Source organism: Perca flavescens, chromosome 15 (assembly GCF_004354835.1).
Source record: "Perca flavescens isolate YP-PL-M2 chromosome 15, PFLA_1.0, whole genome shotgun sequence".
NCBI classification, from domain to species: Eukaryota; Metazoa; Chordata; class Actinopteri; order Perciformes; family Percidae; genus Perca; species Perca flavescens.
The window spans coordinates 2,592,185-2,611,777 of record NC_041345.1 but is presented as its reverse complement, the minus strand read 5'-3'; the positions used below and the strand labels follow the sequence as shown (position 1 = coordinate 2,611,777).

The window sequence follows — 19,593 nt, the reverse complement described above, 5'->3', positions numbered from 1 at the left end:
TCAAGTTACTGGTTGGAAGGAGAAACACAGCTACTTTTAATCACCCTTGTGTTGTCTTCGGGTTAAATTTGACCCGTATTCAAAGTTTTTTACATCAGAAACATGAGTTTCTTTTAACCAAAATGCCCAAAAATAACTTGGATGCATGGCTGATCTTTGCACGTCAAATTAATGATTACTTTTATTACATTTTGGGTGTTTTATTAAACTTAATTAATTAATAAACATGTTTAAATGGTTTTAAAACCGTATCCTGACTATTGACTTTGACATAAACCAGTCTGTCATTAACTCAACAGCCTCTGATCTCAACTATTAGTCAAAATAATTCATAATTTATGCTTTTTTTAAACTACAAAATTAGGTATAACATAAATTAGGTTTATTGAACATGCATTTCAAACAAAATGTTGAAAAAAGTGACAAAAACATTTTAAAAAGTGGTAAAAGCATAAAAAAAGCATGCTGGAAAAATCACCAAAAATTCAAATTCCCTTTTGGCCTGGATGGACCAGTTCATGGCCGATGGGAAGAGGACACAAGGGTTAAGCCTCTAAGGGCATTTTTTAAAAAGGTATATATAGATATATGAATTTCTCAAATCTGTTGTGAAAACAATCCTAAAACCTACACGCAGTTGTTTTGGTGCTTGAAATGAATTTACAAAAGTATTCGGTTCACAAAAGTAGCGTAATGTATGAATAAAATAGTAAATAATTGTCTAAAATGAAATGTTTTAATATCGCTTTTTTGAATACGACTGTTGTCAACCATCGCTTGGACTTTTTTTTTCCTTTTGTCCTCAGAGGGTTAACCATTATGAAAGACTTGGATATGCACAAACATTGCTACGCGAAGTGGTTGAAGGAATAAAAGCGGGACGCTGTGTTCAAAAACTTTGAAAAATATTTTTTTTCATGGCTGCATTTAAATGGTAGCCTGGCAATCCAGACCCAAATCCGAAAGACTAAGGGTCTGGCTATGAGTAATGAAAATGGTCCAACTCCAGGGGCGGCACCAAGCATGCATTTGAAAATATCACTGCACATAATTACTACGACCAATGTTTACTGACTGATTACGGACTTCCGACGTCGCAGCGCTGTCGTCATGTGTTTAGCTCGCCTCTGGCCCGCCTATATCAGATACAGCGATGTGATTGGTGCAGCTCGGCTACAAGGGCATAGTTAATGAGCATCATTACTGAATGCCAGAGGGACTCGCTGAGCAAATTACAATTGTGCTCTCGCGAGAACTCTGGATTTCCAGGGTATTTAAACAGGAGTATTAGTGGAATATTCACTTTCATTAGATCATGTAAACAGCTTAGTCTGAATATTGTCTTTTTCGCAATAAGGGCAAAAACTGGAATATTATGTGCATGTAAACGTAGTCACTGTTGCTACATGTCACACGTCATCTATTTGGTGTCATGTGGTCAGGCGTTTATGTCTCCTCTCCATTCAAAGTCCTGTTGATTGGCGATATGTCAGGGTGATGCTACAGTAAAAGGCATTACATGGGAGAGTCAGACTCTTTCCTGAAGCACTCTTATCACGAGTGATGCTTGGAGCTCCGAATGTTTCCTTTATCGGACAGGACTGCGGCCGCGCTGGTTGCTGAGGGTGACGGTGCTGTCAGAGCCCCCCGGCGGAAAGCCTCGGGCTTTCCTGCTTCGTTTCCTCGCTTCTCCTCACTCGACTTGGACGTGTCTTTTGCCTTGGCCCCCTCTTGTAGCCCCCCTTTCATGGGCCCGAGCACTGTTTTGGCAACGCTCGTGAGCTGGGTGACAAAGCTGGCTTTATCGCCGGGAGACATTGGGCGAGACTTGCTGGCGCACGGCGAGGCTGCGTTAGACAAGGGCGACGTGGGATTCTCTTCCAGGACTTCTAGGTGTGCTCTCTCCTCCTTGGCCCCGCGGTAACTGCTTGATGCCTTCTCCATTTTGGATCTGGCGGCAGCAGCAGGTCCGTGAGTGTAGGGTTGAACCTCGGTGGGAATCGGTGGAGCAGGTCCTTTGACTTTGGGAGTCTCGGTCGCTTTATCGCTGCATCCTTTCTCTCCGGTCTCGGTGCCTTTACGGGGCTTGGGCTGCTCTGCAGGGGATGCTCTCTGCACGTTTCCTTTCTCCGTAGCGCCTCTCGCTTTCTCCTCAGTCTTCTCCTGAGCTTTAGTTGCAGGTCCACTCTCTGTCTGTACACTCTGCTGCTTACTGTCTTGTTGTCGCGGGCCCTTTAATGTAGAGGTTTTCTCACCATTCTTAGAGACGGTTGTTGCCTCCGAACTTGAATCACTTCCTTTTTGAGGTTTGTCCCCTGGGCTGGGCTCGGCCCCTATAGCGGATGAAGCCAGCGCCGGACTCGACTTCACTTCAGCGGTAGGTTTAGTTTTGCTCACGTCAACAGCGTTGCTCTTGGACTCCGCTTTAGCAGCCGTGCTGGCAGTTTGCGCTGCGGTGAGCTCGGGCGCTGCCGTCTGGGCGTCCCTCTCTCTTGGCGGGAGCAGAGTGTCCCGGCTGAGCGGCGACTCCTGCCTTCCCATCCTCCTGGCGGGCTTCAGGCTCCCGATCTCCCCTCCCATGGGAGGAGAGGGGGAGGAAGAGGATGAAGGAGATGGAGGAGCGGGTCCGTTCTCTCCTTCCATCTCTAGCAGACTCTGCAGACTGTGCTCGCAGTGGAAGGAGTCTCTCCGGTAGTCGCCGTGCGCCACCTCCAGGCTGTGCTTCCGCAGCGACACCCCGCCCGTCAGAGGTGAGGGCGACGACGAAGACGAAGAGGAGGAAGGCAGAACCGGCGTGCCGAGCTTCTCCGCCGACTGCACCCGCTGCAGCAGGGGGGACCGGGGCGGCTCGGCACTTTTGGGGCGCGGGCGCGCGACGGGAGGCGAGGAGTGCAGCTTGGCGGGGAACGTCTGCGTGGTGTTGGAGCTCCCCACCGTGTGGCCGCTGAGAGGCGGGGGGGAGGAGGTGGTCGGAGACGGGGTGTGGGCCAGGGGGGATAGAGGGATGTTGCCGGCAGACTTGCAGCGCGCAGAGCGGTACTGGCGGTGGAGTTTGGGAGAGAGGCCGTGCAGGGAGCTGGGCCTCATGTGGTGAGAGGCTGCCGGCGAGTTCGGGGTGCTGGATGCTGGGGAGCTAGTCTGGGAGGAGGCGCCTGAGGAGAGAAGAGGAGATAACGGAGATCACTATAACCCCACAGTCACATTAGCTACAAAAGAGAGCGACATGCACTCGCTTGTGGGCGCTGCTGGGCGTGCCCGAGGGGGGTAAGCTTCGCTTCAGAACTCAAACCTCCTATGGCGCCATTTTGATGCTAACAAGCCATCACCTCCCGTTAGCGTCCCATTGACTCCCATTCATTTTGACGTCACTTTAACAGAGAATAACTTTACATCTGAAGCGTTTAAAGACTCTATTTCTCCGTTGTTTATTTCTAAAGAAACACGACAATGTATAAAAGGCTCCATTACCTTGTAGCTCACGTTATGGCTCCGTAGCAGACGCTTTTATAAAAATAGGCTAACGATTGGGTCATAACCACGAGACTTACTGTCACACAGTAGAGGAATTACCGTATAGTACAGGAGAAGCTCACAGGCAGTTTGGACTTCCATTAACTGTTTAGGTTTAATTACTAATGTTAACTAGCATGTTAGTGATCAGTAATTAGCCTGTGTCTATGTTATCTCCTTACATATACCTACACTCTCCGTCTCTGTAAGATTGGGAATGATTGAGATTTCTCTCGGCACAGCTACCAACTTCCAGACACGTTCACGTCACATTTACGTTGTCTCTCTCAGTTGGAGGCTGCTCAGTAACGCTAGCGCTCCTGGGCGTGCCTATAGCCTACTCCTGGTTGCTTGGCAACAGTAATCCGAAATTCTCCGGTGCTACCTTCAAGCACGTCTTAAAAGTTAGTTCAGAGGTATTGTTAAGTCACAAGAACGACGTTTTTGGATTTAAAAGTATTTATTTCTCGATAAAAGTAACAAAATATGAGATAAAATGCCAAATATATCAGATATGTACAGAAATACGATGTCCTGAAGCGTTTTCCGCCATCTTGAATTATTTTCTTTGACTCGAGACACTGACCTACGTCACGCTGCCTTCACTCCAATTGGCTGTCGCGTTGTCGCATCACTCAGCATTTGCATAAAATAGACTTTTTGTCTATTTCGACCCCGCCTTGCTCGTGGCGGTGGCGAGCTCGTCGCTTGTCGCTGGCAAACGGCCACTCCCATTGAAAATGAATGGCAGCCTGTCGCTTTGTCTCTGTCTCTTGCAGCTAATGTGACTGTGGGGTTAGTAAACATTGAATTTCCAACTCAGTCTCACGGCAGTTTGTGAAATGGTCACGTTATTTAATCTGTAATGTATTGTATTTCATTGGTAAGCATATGTCGTGATCACAGCACGACTACGGTAACGAGTCCAAATGTTATCAGACCGATTGGTGAAACAAGTCATTTTGCGGGGGTTGTTATGTTCTAAAAAGTGTATCCACTGATTTACAGACGTCTCTTTTGCCATCTAAGTCTGTAGGAGAAAGTTTTTTTTGGGGCCAGAGGGCATCACGTGACGGACACAGAAGTTGTATTTCCACTGTTGCATGTAGCCGCCGCCGCCCGCCGCCCGCCGCCCGCCGCCCACACACACACACACACACACACACACACACACACACACACACACACACACACACACACACACACACACACACACACACACACACACACACACACACACACACACACACACACACACACACACACACACACACACACACTCCCCCGTGGAAATGCATCGCCGCCACCAACTGTTGATCAGCAAAATATCTTAAAACCAACAGCAGGATGTGAAGTGCACCGCCCACTTGCTCAAAAAAACTAAATGTGGGCCCAGTCGTAAAAATGTTTTGTCCACACACTGCTACTAGTGGTCACAAATATACGCAGAAGATATCAGCGCCTTTAAAAGGAGAAATCAGGTGCAAAAAGAACCTAGGGGTTAATAACACATGATTACTGAGTCGACCGTTCTCTTTACGAGGAAAGTAAAAACAAATCTCTATGTCTACACCACTAACAAGGCTCAAAATAGCACCACACTGCCACGGTAGCATAATGAGGGTCCCTACATGTAAACCCAAGCGTTGAGAACTTTGTCCGGAGTCACGATCAGTCGAACGACAAACGCCGTGGAAGTGTGGTGCTATTTTAAGTCTTGTTAGTGGTAGAGAAATAGAGATTTATTTATAGAGATTTATTTTTACTTTACCCTCTGCCCCGACAACTAGCGTTATAAGCTAATTAGCGGTTTGGGCTAAAACTGGTCCCATTCAATTAGCATGAGAACATGTCCCAGAGAACGGTTGACTCAAGTTTCAAGTTTATTTGTCACATGCATAGCCATACAATTACAACAAAAAGCAGTGAAATGAATTCCTGACTCCACTCCAAATGTGCCATCTCATAGCTTACATAATTAAGTTTATAGAATAAAGTCAAGTTAAAAACATAAATTAATAATAAACTAAAAATAAAAATATACCACCCAGATACCCCTACCCATAAATATAATAAAACCTTGTACTAAAGTGCTCACTAAAGCAGATCAAGGGCACAAAGTGCAAGGTGCAGTGAGCAGTTTGTCATGTTTCGACTCGGTAATCATATGTTATTAACCCCTAGGATCATTTTGTGCCGGATTTCTCCTTTAACACACACCTTTGTAAAGTGTCTCGAGATATCTCGAGACAAAACAACAGACAAAACAAGAAATTTTGGCATAATTATGGGCTCTGACCTGAATTTTAACAGCCACATTAGGTCAGTAACTAAATCTGCCTATCATCTTAAAAATATAGCAAAAGTAAAAGGACTTATGTGCCAACAGGATTTGGAAAAACTTATCCATGCTTTTATCTTCAGTAGACTTGACTACTGCAACGGTGTCTTTACGGGTATTCCTAAAAAGTCTATTAAACAGCTGCAGCTGATCCAGAACACTGCTGCACGAGTCCTTACCAACACACACAAAAAAAAAAAAAAGATCACATCACCCCAGTTCTGAAGTCCTTACACTGGCTTCCTGTGAATCAAAGAATACATTACATACACATACATAAGTCACTATAACAGTTTAGGACCAACATACCTTTCGAATCTGCTACTACACTATGAGCAGCAGAGATCTTTGAGATCATCAGGGACAGGTCTGCTCGCCATCCCCAGAGTCGGAACAAAAAAGTGGGAAGCTGCGTTCAGCTTCTATGGTCCCTACATCTGGAACAAACTACAGCTAAACTTCAGGTCGGCACCTAATCTCAGCTCTTTTAAATCAAGGCTGAAGACCTTTCTTTTTAACACTGCCTTTTCTTATTTCATTTTTGTATTTCAATTTTAATCTGTTACCAATTTATATGAAATTTTTAACTGTCTTTATGTCTTGTGTAAAGCACTTTGAATCGCATTGCTGCTGAATTGTGCTATACAAATAAAATTGCCTTGCCTTATGATTTGATAGGCCTACTATAAATAAAATTGAATTGAATTTTTTAAAATAGATCATCTGTACTAAGTGATTGTTTTCAGGCCTGTCGGAAAGTCAAATCAGATACGAACAGACGCTTGTATCCTCGGCGTTCCACACTAACCCAGGTAAGGTGATTCAGCGAGAGTGGAGCGGTAGGTCTGGGTGGGCGAGCGGGCGGACAGGCTGTGGGTGGGCGAGCCCGGCAGACTGTCTCCAGATGAAAGAGAGCGATTTAACGAGGAGAGGCTGCGGCTGGTGTGGAGCAGGTTGGACTGCTTGGTGATTTTCCTGAACAGGGAGCTGCGCTTCTTCCTGAAAAGACAAACACATAATGATATGGCGAGGAGAATAAAAAGGCACAAAAAATAAATAAAAGATTAATCTATTTTGCAGTAACGCACTCTTGTCCCTCCTTGGCTCCTGTCCTCTTGCTGCGTCGCGCCATCTTGGATTTATAGCTGGACTTGCGGGCAGGACCCACTTTTATAGACGTGTTCTCGAATGGAGTAGTTGTAACTGTCACCTTGTTTCCACTCTGTAGAGTATACACACATATATATATACACACACAATATATACACATCTAATCACATTTAAAGGTATAGTGGAGGATTTTCCCGAATTTTAGAAAAGAACCGCCCTCTGTACTTTTTGAAAAAATGCAAATGCGCAACACTCTGCCTGCTCCCGAGAGGGAACGCCTATTAAACGTGTGCACGAGAGAGCACTGTTTACAAGTTGCTATCGGCATGGCTCATACAAGCCTACTCTCCAAAAGAAGATTTGCACTTTTTCACAATTTGAGATGTTTACCGTGTGTGCGCGGTGCGTGACTTGTGCCAGAGCTAGCATCGCTAATCATAGCTTACATCAACTTTTACTAGCAGTGATTTTAAATGGATTTCTCCAAATAGCCAAACTTTACCTGTGGAGTAGAAACTTCACGGCTGAGGCATCAGTGGGAAGCCCAACCTGTGCTTTTAACGCACGCCAGCGTGTGAAATATTCTCCCAAAAGCTTCAATGCTTCAATGAATGTCTGAAACCGTAGCTCAAGCTCACCACACATACACACCTGAAAGCTCGGGACGTGCACGTACGACGGCCTTACGTAAACATATCACCAGAATGATTGACAACTAGGAGGACCAATAGTCTTGATGATCCACCCGGAAAAAGAAAATCCTCCACTATACCTTTAAGATGCAAAATTAATCTGAACCATCTCAAATCATAAAAATATTTATGAGTAATTATGGTATTTTTCAACCCTATTTTCCCATGCATTGGTGTCTAAGTGACTAATGGGAACAAAAATCTTTGAAATTGCTCTAGTCCTGAGCAAGAACGCTGTAACTGTCTGCTGTGAACCGAGCTGCAGTGTAACCCTACAGGACAAATGTTCACTGTTAGTGCCACTAAAAGTTCTGTTGTTACAAAAAATTCCCATCAGACACAACAAACATGGGAAAATAGGGTCCAGGTTGAAAAATACAAAAGTAATATTTAAAAATGTATATACAGTAAGTTTTGTAGGAAGGTAGTGGTCACCTTTAGGATCAGTTCCACCACCTCTGTGTGGACCAGACCATGGACTGACTCCCCGTTTACATGAGTGATGAGGTCACCAGCACTAAGTCCAGCCTCCTGGGCGGGGCCTCCATCCTCCACATGCTGCAATAACAACAAAAGACATTTATTTGTACCTAAACTGGACCTTGTATGTAGACATGCTTTTAGTATATTACTTACTATTCTACCCTGTTTTTGTTGGAATTTAAAGGCCTCATGGCATGAAAATTTCACTTTGAGGTTTTTCAACATTAATATGAGTTCCCCCAGACTGCCTATGGTCCCCCAGTGGCTAGAAATGGTGATAGGTGTAAACCGAGTCCTGGGTGTCCTGCTCTGTCTTTGAGAAAATGAAAGCTCAGATGGACCAATCAGGAATCTTCCCTTTATGAGGTCATAAGAGGAAAGGTTACCTCCCCTTTCTCTGCTTTGTCCACCCAGAGAATTTGACCCACCCATGAGAAAGAGAGAGACATCATGGCTTTCAAACAAGTGAAGCATGGCAGTTGGTCAAGGCGGTATTAGGGGACCACTAAGGTCTATATAAAAGAGACTTCAGATACAGTATTAGGGGACCACTAAGGTCTATATAAAAGAGACTTCAGATACAGTATTAGGGGACCACTAAGGTCTATATAAAAGAGACTTCAGATACAGTATTAGGGGACCACTAAGGTCTATATAAAAGAGACTTCAGATACAGTATTAGGGGACCACTAAGGTCTATATAAAAGAGACTTCAGATACAGTATTAGGGGACCACTAAGGTCTATATAAAAGAGACTTCAGATACAGTATTAGAGGACCACTAAGGTCTACATAAAAGAGACTTCAGATACAGTATTAGGGGACCACTAAGGTCTATATAAAAGAGACTTCAGATACAGTATTAGGGGACCACTAAGGTCTATATAAAAGAGACTTCAGATACAGTATTAGGGGACCACTAAGGTCTATATAAAAGAGACTTCAGATACAGTATTAGGGGACCACTAAGGTCTATATAAAAGAGACTTCAGATACAGTATTAGAGGACCACTAAGGTCTACATAAAATAGACTTCAGATACAGTATTAGGGGACCACTAAGGCCTATATAAAAGAGACTTCAGATACAGTATTAGGGGACCACTAAGGTCTATATAAAAGAGACTTCAGATACAGTATTAGGGGACCACTAAGGTCTATATAAAAGAGACTTCAGATACAGTATTAGGGGACCACTAAGGTCTACATAAAAGAGACTTCAGATACAGTATTAGGGGACCACTAAGGTCTATATAAAAGAGACTTCAGATACAGTATTAGGGGACCACTAAGGTCTACATAAAAGAGACTTCAGATACAGTATTAGAGGACCACTAAGGTCTACATAAAATAGACTTCAGATACAGTATTAGGGGACCACTAAGGCCTATATAAAAGAGACTTCAGATACAGTATTAGGGGACCACTAAGGTCTATATAAAAGAGACCAGATACAGTATTAGAGGACCACTAAGGTCTATATAAAAGAGACTTCAGATACAGTATTAGGGGGCCACTAAGGTCTATATAAAAGAGACTTCAGATACAGTATTAGGGGACCACTAAGGTCTACATAAAAGAGACTTCATATACAGTATTAGGGGACCACTAAGGTCTACATAAAAGAGACTTCAGATACAGTATTAGGGGACCACTAAGGTCTACATAAAAGAGACTTCAGATACAGTATTAGGGGACCACTAAGGTCTACATAAAAGAGACTTCAGATACAGTATTAGGGGACCACTAAGGTCTACATAAAAGAGACTTCAGATACAGTATTAGGGGACCACTAAGGTCTATATAAAAGCATCCAAAAAGCAGCATTTCATAAGGCTTGTTACTCTACATGTTTCAAATGTATTTTTGTTATACAATTTGATGTAAAGCACTTTGACTTTGGATTGTATGTATAATTTGCTATGGAAAGAAAATGTATTATTCGCTCCGCTCTCTCACCCAGATAATGTGATGTACGCTGTAAACATCACTGTCTCCCATGTAGACTCTGATGGCTCGGAGAGTGAAGCCGTACTTCTTCCCCGAGCGGTGGATGGTGATTGGAGAATGCAGGACATTGACCATGGGCGAGTAGTCTCTGCTGGGAGAAGAGTCCCGGGAGGAAGGGTTGGACGAGACGGAGCGAGGAGACATGGGGCTGGCTAGTGGGGAAGCAACATGTTGCTCCACTAAAAGGAGAGAGGGATGGAGTTCAGGTTACATTACAGGATTTATTAATAAGGCAGCCTTCACATTGGCAGAGTAGATACGGCTGCGAAACGACCGGAAGTCATTCATTTCCTACGGAGGTTCTGAATTCTTAACTTTAATAAAATAAATAAGGATTTCATAATGATATGTTGTCATGTAATAGATTCATTTTGGAGTATGAGAATTATTATTTACATCTGAAGCGTTTAAAAACTATTTGTCCGTTGTTTATTTCTAAAAAAACACAACAATGTATAAAAGGTTCCATTACCTTGTAGCTCACGTTATGGCTCCGTAGCAGACGCTTTTATAAAAATAGGCTAACGATTGGGTCATAACCACGAGACTTACTGTCACACAGTAGAGGAATTACCGTATAGTACAGGAGAAGCTCACAAGCAGTTTGGACTCACAATAGCTGTTTAATTACTAATGTTAACTATCATGTTATTGATCAGTAATTAGCCTGTGCCTATGTTATCTCCTTACATATACCTACACTCTCTGTCTCTGTAAGATTGGGAATGATTGAGATTTCCTTCGGCACAGCTACCAGAAGACTTCACACTTTCAGACAGGTTGCTCACGTCCAGTGTTGGGCAAGTTACTTCCAAAATGTAATACATTATAGATTACTAGTTACGGTCATTTGAGAGTAATTAGTTATATTACAATATTACCGTCTCTGAATTGTAATGCATTACACTACTTTTGCATTACTTTTGAGTTACTTTCACCAAAATAAAAGCGGAAGTTTGACTTGGCAGCGAGCTTGTGAATTTCACCACTGGATCAATAAAGTCTCCTCTTCATCCACTTTAATACATCACAGATTATTCATAATATTTTGTATAATTAATATGAATATGCAAAGTAACTAAAGCTATAAAAAATAGATAAGTAAAACGTACAATAGGTAAGTAGGAGAAAATGAAAATACTCAATTAAAAGTACCATACAGTTGTATTGAAGTACGGCATTGTTGTAAAATGTTTGTTTAAAGCACTTGAATAAGAAATTCATGTTGTTTAGTTTAAAACAGTCTAAAGGAAATTGTCAATTATAGTGTGATTAAAACTCACTAGTTACATTATTTACAGTACTTGATATACAGCTGATAAGTGAAAAGGTACACAACCTTATTTGTTCAACAGTAATTTAGTTTTACTGCGAACCGTCACAGGAAGGGCTTTTATTTTGAAGTAGCCTACACGGAAGTGGTCTGTTGTGTACCTTGTGTACTCTTGCTAGCTTACTGAGATGTAACTGTTATGCATGTTGTTGATGCAACAAATCCTGTCTATGTATGCATCATGTCCGTCAAGCTAAGTTGCTCACTTTCTTGTTTGTAAAACTGCAACTGTAATAATTATTACCGTTCATGACAGAAACATATTGAACAGTAAATGGTCACAGTAAAAGACAAGCGTTTTTGTTCGTCAAGCCATTCCACTACAGGCAGAGTTACTCTCCACGGCTGATAAACTGCAATGATTAGTAAGCAAGCCTAAACATTAATTCCCGACATGTTTAAATCTGTCAGCGGCTCGGACACACTGCTGTCCGCGCTGACGTATCGTCACCTGTTGGGACACAGATGTTATGAAATAATACTCACGGCTTTTTTTTCCTGTGAACAAATGCTTCGCGGTGTTGGGAAATTCTTAAAAAATGTTGCGTTAAAATGCCTTGTAACTCGCGTTACTGAGATTGTAACGGGTAATAATATTACCGAAATTTAATTAGTAATGCTTTATATTACTGCGTTACAGCAAAAAGGAATAATTGCGTTACTTTTGTAACGCGTTACTCCCAACACTGCTCACGTCACATCTACGTCTTCAAGATCAGTTGGAGGCTGCTCAGTAACGCTCAGCCAGCACCGGAAAAGAGACTTCTGATATCCTTCACTGGTCTCTGTTTAGAGCAACGGGATCTGGTGGTCCCCTTATTTAACGGTGTATGGTTAATACAGACAGAGATTAGTTCTGCTACTGGAGCTAAAACTCTTGTGTAGACGGAGATCGTTTTTTTGTCTCAAAATGCTGCTTCAAAATGAAAACGTAGTAGAGTAAATGTAGCTTAAATAGGTTTAAGACAGTTTGTTTGCTTATGTCATATAACCAGTGCATTTACCTGCAGGAATGATGACAGACAAAGCTGTAGCAGATGCAGATTTGATAACTTTGGTTCCCGGTCGTGAGTTACGTTTCTCTCCTTCAGCCGAGAGCTGCTGGTGGCGAACCCTGCGCAGCACCAGGTCAGTGGTGGCCCCGCGGGGCCCCTGTGGACCAGCAGCACTGCCTGGTAGAGGCAGCGGCCCATCAGCAGGTCTCAGAAACTTGTCTGTGACATGAAACCCAACCGGGACATGAATGCTCTCGTTATGTATTGTGATCAAAATACAGGTTTAGGGTCACAAAATGTTGATACTCTTTAAAAGGACAATAAAAACCTACTGGCTTTATTTTTTATTTATGTATCAGACTATGTATCTATGCAGGGTGCGATTTGACAGGGTGGTGGTGGGGGGGGGGGGGGGGGATGTGTGGTATATATACACCCTTCTGGTGTATATATCCCTGCCTCTGCTCAACTATTTTTTATCCAGGACAAAATGTATCCCCCCCTCAAAGTGATTTATGGTCCTTTTCCACAGTAGACATGTTGACTTGTCATAGTAGGAAAAGCACAGCTGAGATTGATAACCTTAACGATGGCTCAGTTCCATCAAGTGTCCAAGTAAGATATTTCAGTGAGTCAGCATGCACAATACCAGGACCTCTCCTAAGTGGAATACAGCCATCATTAATGGTTTAATACCAGGACCTCTCCTAAGTGGAATACAGCCATCATTAATGGTTTAATACCAGGACCTCTCCTAAGTGGAATGCAGCCATCAGTAATGGTTTTGAGTACACCTGTGCTTTTCCTACTATGACATGTCAACATGTCTGCCGTGAAAAAGGTCTTTAGGGTAATTCCTAATAAAGTCAGGTTGTCTGATTGATTGACATGCTGACTCGTCCCTTCTCACCTCCAGCTGCGTGCCCGTTGCTATCTTTAAGGAGAGCTCTCAGGTCGCCTTGAGAGGCGATGGCCCCCATGGCTCCTTCCAGGGAAGTCCCTCTGGCCTTCACTGGAGGCTGCCTGCTGGGGACCGGCAGCTCAGAGTCCACTTCCAGCGGGGAGGCCAGACGGTGTGTATCCATGAGGGCGGAGAAGCGTCTTCGAGCCCCAGACGGTGGGCTGTAGTCGCTCTCGGTGAAGGAGGACTCAGAGCAGGAAAAGCGCTTCCTAAGAAAAGAAAAGCAGTTGTACTTTGGTATAAAGTTATTCTCGATGAATCTCTGTATCTCATATTAAACGCACAAAAACAATCTAACTAGATAGACAAGAGATCTATTTGGACAAGGGGAAAAAAAGCATGTGTTGGGTTGGGTTTAAGGGTAACTTCGGCATTTTTCAACCTGGACCCTATCTTCCCTATTGTCCAAGTGACTGAAGGGATCAACGATCTTTGAAATTGGTCCAGTATTAAAAAAAGACCGCTGCAGTTGGCAGAGACGAAACAAGACGCAATGTAACGTTAATGGGCAATTGTGCACCTTCCATTTTGTCCACTAAAATGTCTGTTTTTGCCGCTGACAGACTCATTATTATTCTAAGTGTCTGACAACATTATTGAAAGGATCCCTACAGTAATAGACCTTTTAGTTAAAGAGTAAGATCCTTTTTGTTTAACATGAAACAGCCCCAAAATCGCCATCACTAAACCCATGATGCACAAATGCCCTGAGTGCTTACAGCCTGTATCACTGCTGTCAGCTGCAGTGGTCTTGCTCAATACAATGTTGTTCCCATTAGTCACTTAGACACAAAAACATGGGAAAATAGGGTCCAGAATAACAAAAAATACCGAAGTTAACCTTTAGCTATCTCTTAAACAAACCAGACCTATTGCAACTTTATATGACAGTTAATTCTTTGCTGTAGTTTGTGGGCTGCCCTCACATCTCGGGCGATCCAGTCCTCCAGCTCTTGTCCCTGAGGGTGACGCTACCCAGGCTTTCTCTCTTGGCCACTCGATCCTCCCTGGGGCCCTTATGCTCCCGTAGAGTCACGCCAGGGGTTTTATGCTCCAGCTGGGACAGATGCTCCATACTGCTGTACACCTGCAGGGCCACACAACAAACAGTCAACATCGGCTGTGTTGGAAACCGTTCCTTATCGTGGAAATAATGCACTATATAGTGCGTATCACAAATTGGAGCGGGCTTTCGTTTCTAAATAGTAGGGTTGGGCAATATGGACAAAATCAAATATCACGATATTTTTAACCAAATACCTCAATATCGATACCGCAGCAATATTGTAGTGTTGACTATTGGTGCTTTAACAAAATATTTACACAATGAGATTTTTGATAAATAATCATCAGTAATGTGAATATAATGACTAAGTAGGTAAAGGCAAATAATAGAACAGCTACAACAGTCTGGTAAGTTCAGAAAATGACATCACTTTACTGTAATGCAGCCTTTAAAACCAGGAAAAGACACTTATGCCATATCACGATATTACAATATCCAAAATCTAAGACGATATCTAGTCTCATATCACGATATCGATATAATATTGATATATTGCCCAGCTCTACTAAATAGTGGAAATGAAATAACATGCAACGAATATAATATACAAACTTTAACATCCTCTTGAGTGCTCGGTTTGTTTCAGGGATGTGTCAGAAGTATTTTTGTTTCCGTTTGTGTACATGATGCTGGGCACGCCCGCCTCCGTCACACAACTAACCGGAGCATCTACTGACGAAACGATACTTTCAATCTCGTTTGGTTGTTCCCTGTTATAGTTCATTATTTAATAAATAATATAAAGGGAATAGTAAGTAAGTGAATGAGGGAACACAGCTTCAGTATTGTTATGTTATGTTGACTGATTGCCATTTTAAACGCTTCAAACTTTCTCTACGTAGACCAAAAGAGAAGCAGGAGGAGAGTTTGAATGCGAGCGTCTGGTCTGACCTTGCTGAAGCGAGGGGAGCAGGATGAGAAGCGATGGATCTCCACGGGCTCGTCGTCGTTGGTGTCCTCCTCATCGTACGACTGCACGTGATGGTAGCGCTCCGATCGGGCTGTTGAGGAAAGGTAACACATTATCATAGCTTTACAATGGGCAAATACTCAGTCAAATCTGTGCTGCTGTCTACTGATCTCACTTATCGTAGTTAAACAAATCTTTGGCTTTTGACACTGGCTCATAGGAGACAAAAGCAACCACTGTCTACTGAGAGGTTTACCAATATGAACAGCTGTGAAATCTTCTATATTTATCAGTAGTTATCGTGGTAACATGGAAGACTTAATGAGGGTCATTTCGTGTTTTTTCAACCTGGAACGTAGTTTCCCATGTATTGGTTTTAAAGTGAAATTGGTCGAGTAACGAGCGAGAACGCTGTAACTGTCAGTCGTGAACCGAGCTGCAATGTAACCCTACAGGACATCTGTTCACTGTCAATTTCTGTTTAACCAGAAACAGCTCAGAAATCACCATTGCCAAACTAACTATTTCCACATGTAAATGGGTGAATTAAGGGTTTATTTCAACCACACCAGAGTGGGGATTGCTGGAACAGTAGAAATACGAACCAAGAAGACTTCTGATTTGATGTTTTCGGGGCTGTTTGACCCATTTCAAAAATGGTTTCTATATCAGAAATTTGGGTTTCTTTCGAACAAATTGTCAAAACCCCCTCCCCCCCCAAAAAAAATTATGTGGATGGTTCCCTACAACCATTACTCTTCACAAGTAAAATAAATGATCAGTTCAGTACTTTCATTGAATATTATTTTTATTAAATTTTATAGCATTTGAATTGTTTTTATAAAAGAACTTTGAAAAAAGGGGAAAGAATGTCGACTATATTGACAAAAAAAAAAAAAAAGAAAATCGGGAAAGGTGACAAAAATGTCAGAAAAAGTGTATTTTATTTGAAATTTTGACCCAGAAAAACTAAAAGTTGCAGGAAGGAAGACAACACGAATGTTAACCAGAAACAACTCAGAAATCACCATTGCCAAACTAACTATTTCCACATGTAAATGGGTGAATTAAAGGTTTATTAAAACCACACCAGAGTGGGGATTGGTGGAACAGTATAAATACGAACCAAGACGATGGTGAGTTTGGTGATGGTGTTTTCGGGGCTGTTTCTGGTTAAACAAAAATCTATCTTAGCCTACTCTTTAACGAAAAGGTCCATCTCTGTAGGGATCCATTTTTATAATGATGTCAGATACTAATAATGGCAACAAGCTAGGCCTGTCATTGGCAAAAACAGCACTTTTAGTGGACAGAAATTGAAGGCGCACAACGCACGACTTCAAGGCACCTAACCCTAATCCTAACCCTTGCCTAACCCTAGTGCCTTCCATGCAGCGCTGTCTGGAAGATAACTTTGGGGGCTTAAAACACTGTGCGCAACTACCCATTCACGTTACATTGCAGCTTATTTTTCATGGTCTTGCTGATTTTTGTTACCATCAATCAGTTAGACACAAACACATGGCAAAATAGAGTTCAGGCTAAAAAAAAAAAAAAACAACCCGAAGTTACCCTGTGTTGAGGGTGTTGTGGCAAAGACGGTGATTCAGAAAACCCTGCGGTTGGTTTAATGAATAAGATATTTCCCGAAGCTCAAAGGGATCTGCGGTCCGTGCAGTAGACTTACTGTCAAAATAACTGGTGTCTTCCTCGGACTCCAGGTGAGGAATGAACTCTGCCTTCTGTCTCAGCAGGCTGTTCCAGTTCACCTCTGTGAAGAATGAGTGCTGCCTCACTTCAAAAGCCCCACCTGGAGGGCAGAAGATGAAGGATGGGACGAGAGGGGGAGAGACGGGGAGGCAAAGATCAGACTAAAGCAACTGCAGCCCTGAAGCGAGCAGAGGTGCTTTGACCCAGACAGAACTTGATGTATTTGGGTAAATCTGTGAGCCTACAGGCAGGAAGACAGTTTGTGTTCTAGGTCAGTGATTCCCAAGCAGAGGTTCATGTAGAGTGAGCTAAAACTAGTTCGCAAGTGAGCAGAGAGGTCTAAACAGTTAGCTAAAAGTAATGGATAAATGGTTAACATAGTTAGCTAAAATTCAAAAATAAGTAGTTAACATAGCTAAAATTCAAATATAAATGGTTAACATAGTTAGCTAAAATATAAAGATAAATGGTTAACATAGCTAAAAAATTCAAAGATAAATGCTTAACTTAGTTAGTTAAAAATAAAACTCTGCTCAACGAGGAGCTGTGTGTGTGTAGCCGCCATTTTTTCATATCTTAATCTATGAATTACAAATGTATTTTGACAAAAAAAAAAAAAAAAAAAAAAGTTGTTTTCTGTCCCGTTTGAATTAAGTGTTTTTATGATGAGTTAATTCAGAAAGTGTACGGTTGTATTTTCCATTTAGTTGTAAGAATATTTCCTTTGACATTTTGTACGTATATTTTGCTCACTATAAAGATAGGGGTGCTTAGGGAAGTCGCCGCTCACGTGCAATACATCCTGGTACATGTAAGCACAGCTGCCACGGCTCCGCGAACCAAAGAACTTGCTTCCTGAGTCAATATATAGCACACCCTGGGGAATTTATTTCTTCAATGGATTACATATACCATCAATACTAATTGGAAAACTATAGTAAAGGTGTTGGATTTTCCCCTTAAGGTTGGGAACCAGTGATGAAGTTGACTGACCTGTGCCCAGTCGAACCAGTGGATTGGTCTGCAGAAGGGAGGAGATCAGGTGCTGGGAGTCGAGAGGGAGAGCCTCGTCCCCTTCTGGCCACACTATGTCATCTACCAGAGAGAGAGAGAGAGAGAGAGAGAGAGAGAGAGAGAGAGAGAGAGAGAGAGAGAGAGAGAGAGAGAGAGAGAGAGAGAGAGAGAGAGAGAGAGAACGGCATGAGGAGACCTATTTTTGGTAAAGAGATGAGGAAGATGGGTCCAATAAAACTCGTCCAACTCGGATCTTTCATTTTTGATCGCTCACCTGTAATGACCTGGCCGAACAGCTCCTCTGTCGTGTCTCCAAAGAAAGGCACACAGCCCACCAGGAACTCATACAGGATGATGCCCATAGCCCACCAGTCCACCGGCTTCCCATAACCCTGGCGAAGAATAACCTCCGGGGCGATGTACTCTGGAGTTCCACACACCTGAAGGAAAAACAGCAACGCTTGATTTCTCTAAGTCCTTTGAATAACATGCAACCTTCTCCGAAGTTCTGATTATTCTAAACCAGAGAGTCACATCAGTTTATTGTCTACCTGTATAGTTGCACATGTGTGTGGGATGAGTAAAAAGCAACACGCACAACACACGCCTTCTCGCTTTTGTGGTTCAGGGAATTAAAAAACCCAGAATCCATTTTTCCAGACAACTAGTAGTTAAATGAGACACAGTGCTTAAATACAAATATATAAATACAGATGATCCACCACTGTGTTGGAGGTTTATCCATGATCACACACACACACACACACACACACACACACACACACACACACACACACACACACACACACACACACACACAGGCTCAGTCCTTACTGCAGAGGCCCAGAGTTCGAATCCGACCCGTGGCTCTTTGCTGCATGTCTTCCCCCCCCCAATCTCTCCCTACTTTCCTGTCTGAAACTGTTCTATCCATTAAAAGGCCAAAAATCTTAAAAATCTAAATCCTAATCCTTTAAGAGAAGGTCTGCCAACTTTCTGGCTTTTTATTTATTAGATAGTGATCGCAGATAGACAGGACAGGGGGAGAGAGAGAGAGAAGAGTTGACACGCAGCAAAGGACCACAGGCCGGATTTTTGACATAATATAATAACATAATAACAAGTATAAAATACACAAATGCCTTCTCAACTGCCCTTTTCTCTAGTTTCTATACATCTTTCAACAAACATGCAAAATACTTCAGTGGCCTTAAATACTTGTTTAAATTTTAAACTACTGCGAGCATGTAAATGCACATGTGCACGGGACATATTTCTCCCTGGCTAAGTAAAGCCCTTTAGATATGCCAAGACAAGATAAAAGCCCCACTGAGGGGTTTTCATGTGCAAATGAATATGCACTGAATGCTAACAGATTTCTGGCCGCCATAAAGCATACAAAAGAAATAATGAAGCTTAGATTCAAAAGCATGAGCCCCGAAGGAAAGGGTTGAAACTG

The 19,593-nt window shown here is 42.6% G+C and overlaps 1 protein-coding gene across 1 annotated transcript in view; it reads right to left on the bottom strand.

Annotated features, from left to right (window-relative positions):
- Positions 1-1,331: 1,331 nt before the first annotated feature.
- Positions 1,332-19,593, bottom strand: part of LOC114569269 (microtubule-associated serine/threonine-protein kinase 1) — a 90,749-nt gene continuing 72,487 nt past the window's right edge. The window contains exons 16-27 of the mRNA XM_028599088.1: positions 18,409-18,574; positions 18,114-18,215; positions 17,098-17,220; positions 15,392-15,501; positions 14,361-14,521; positions 13,384-13,643; positions 12,483-12,692; positions 10,095-10,324; positions 8,089-8,211; positions 6,940-7,073; positions 6,660-6,850; positions 1,332-3,152 (exon numbers count right to left, since the gene is read on the bottom strand). Of these exons, the coding sequence (XP_028454889.1) occupies positions 1,555-3,152; positions 6,660-6,850; positions 6,940-7,073; positions 8,089-8,211; positions 10,095-10,324; positions 12,483-12,692; positions 13,384-13,643; positions 14,361-14,521; positions 15,392-15,501; positions 17,098-17,220; positions 18,114-18,215; positions 18,409-18,574 (3,408 nt within the window). The 3' untranslated portion in view covers positions 1,332-1,554. The remainder of the gene's footprint in view (positions 3,153-6,659; positions 6,851-6,939; positions 7,074-8,088; positions 8,212-10,094; positions 10,325-12,482; positions 12,693-13,383; positions 13,644-14,360; positions 14,522-15,391; positions 15,502-17,097; positions 17,221-18,113; positions 18,216-18,408; positions 18,575-19,593) is intronic.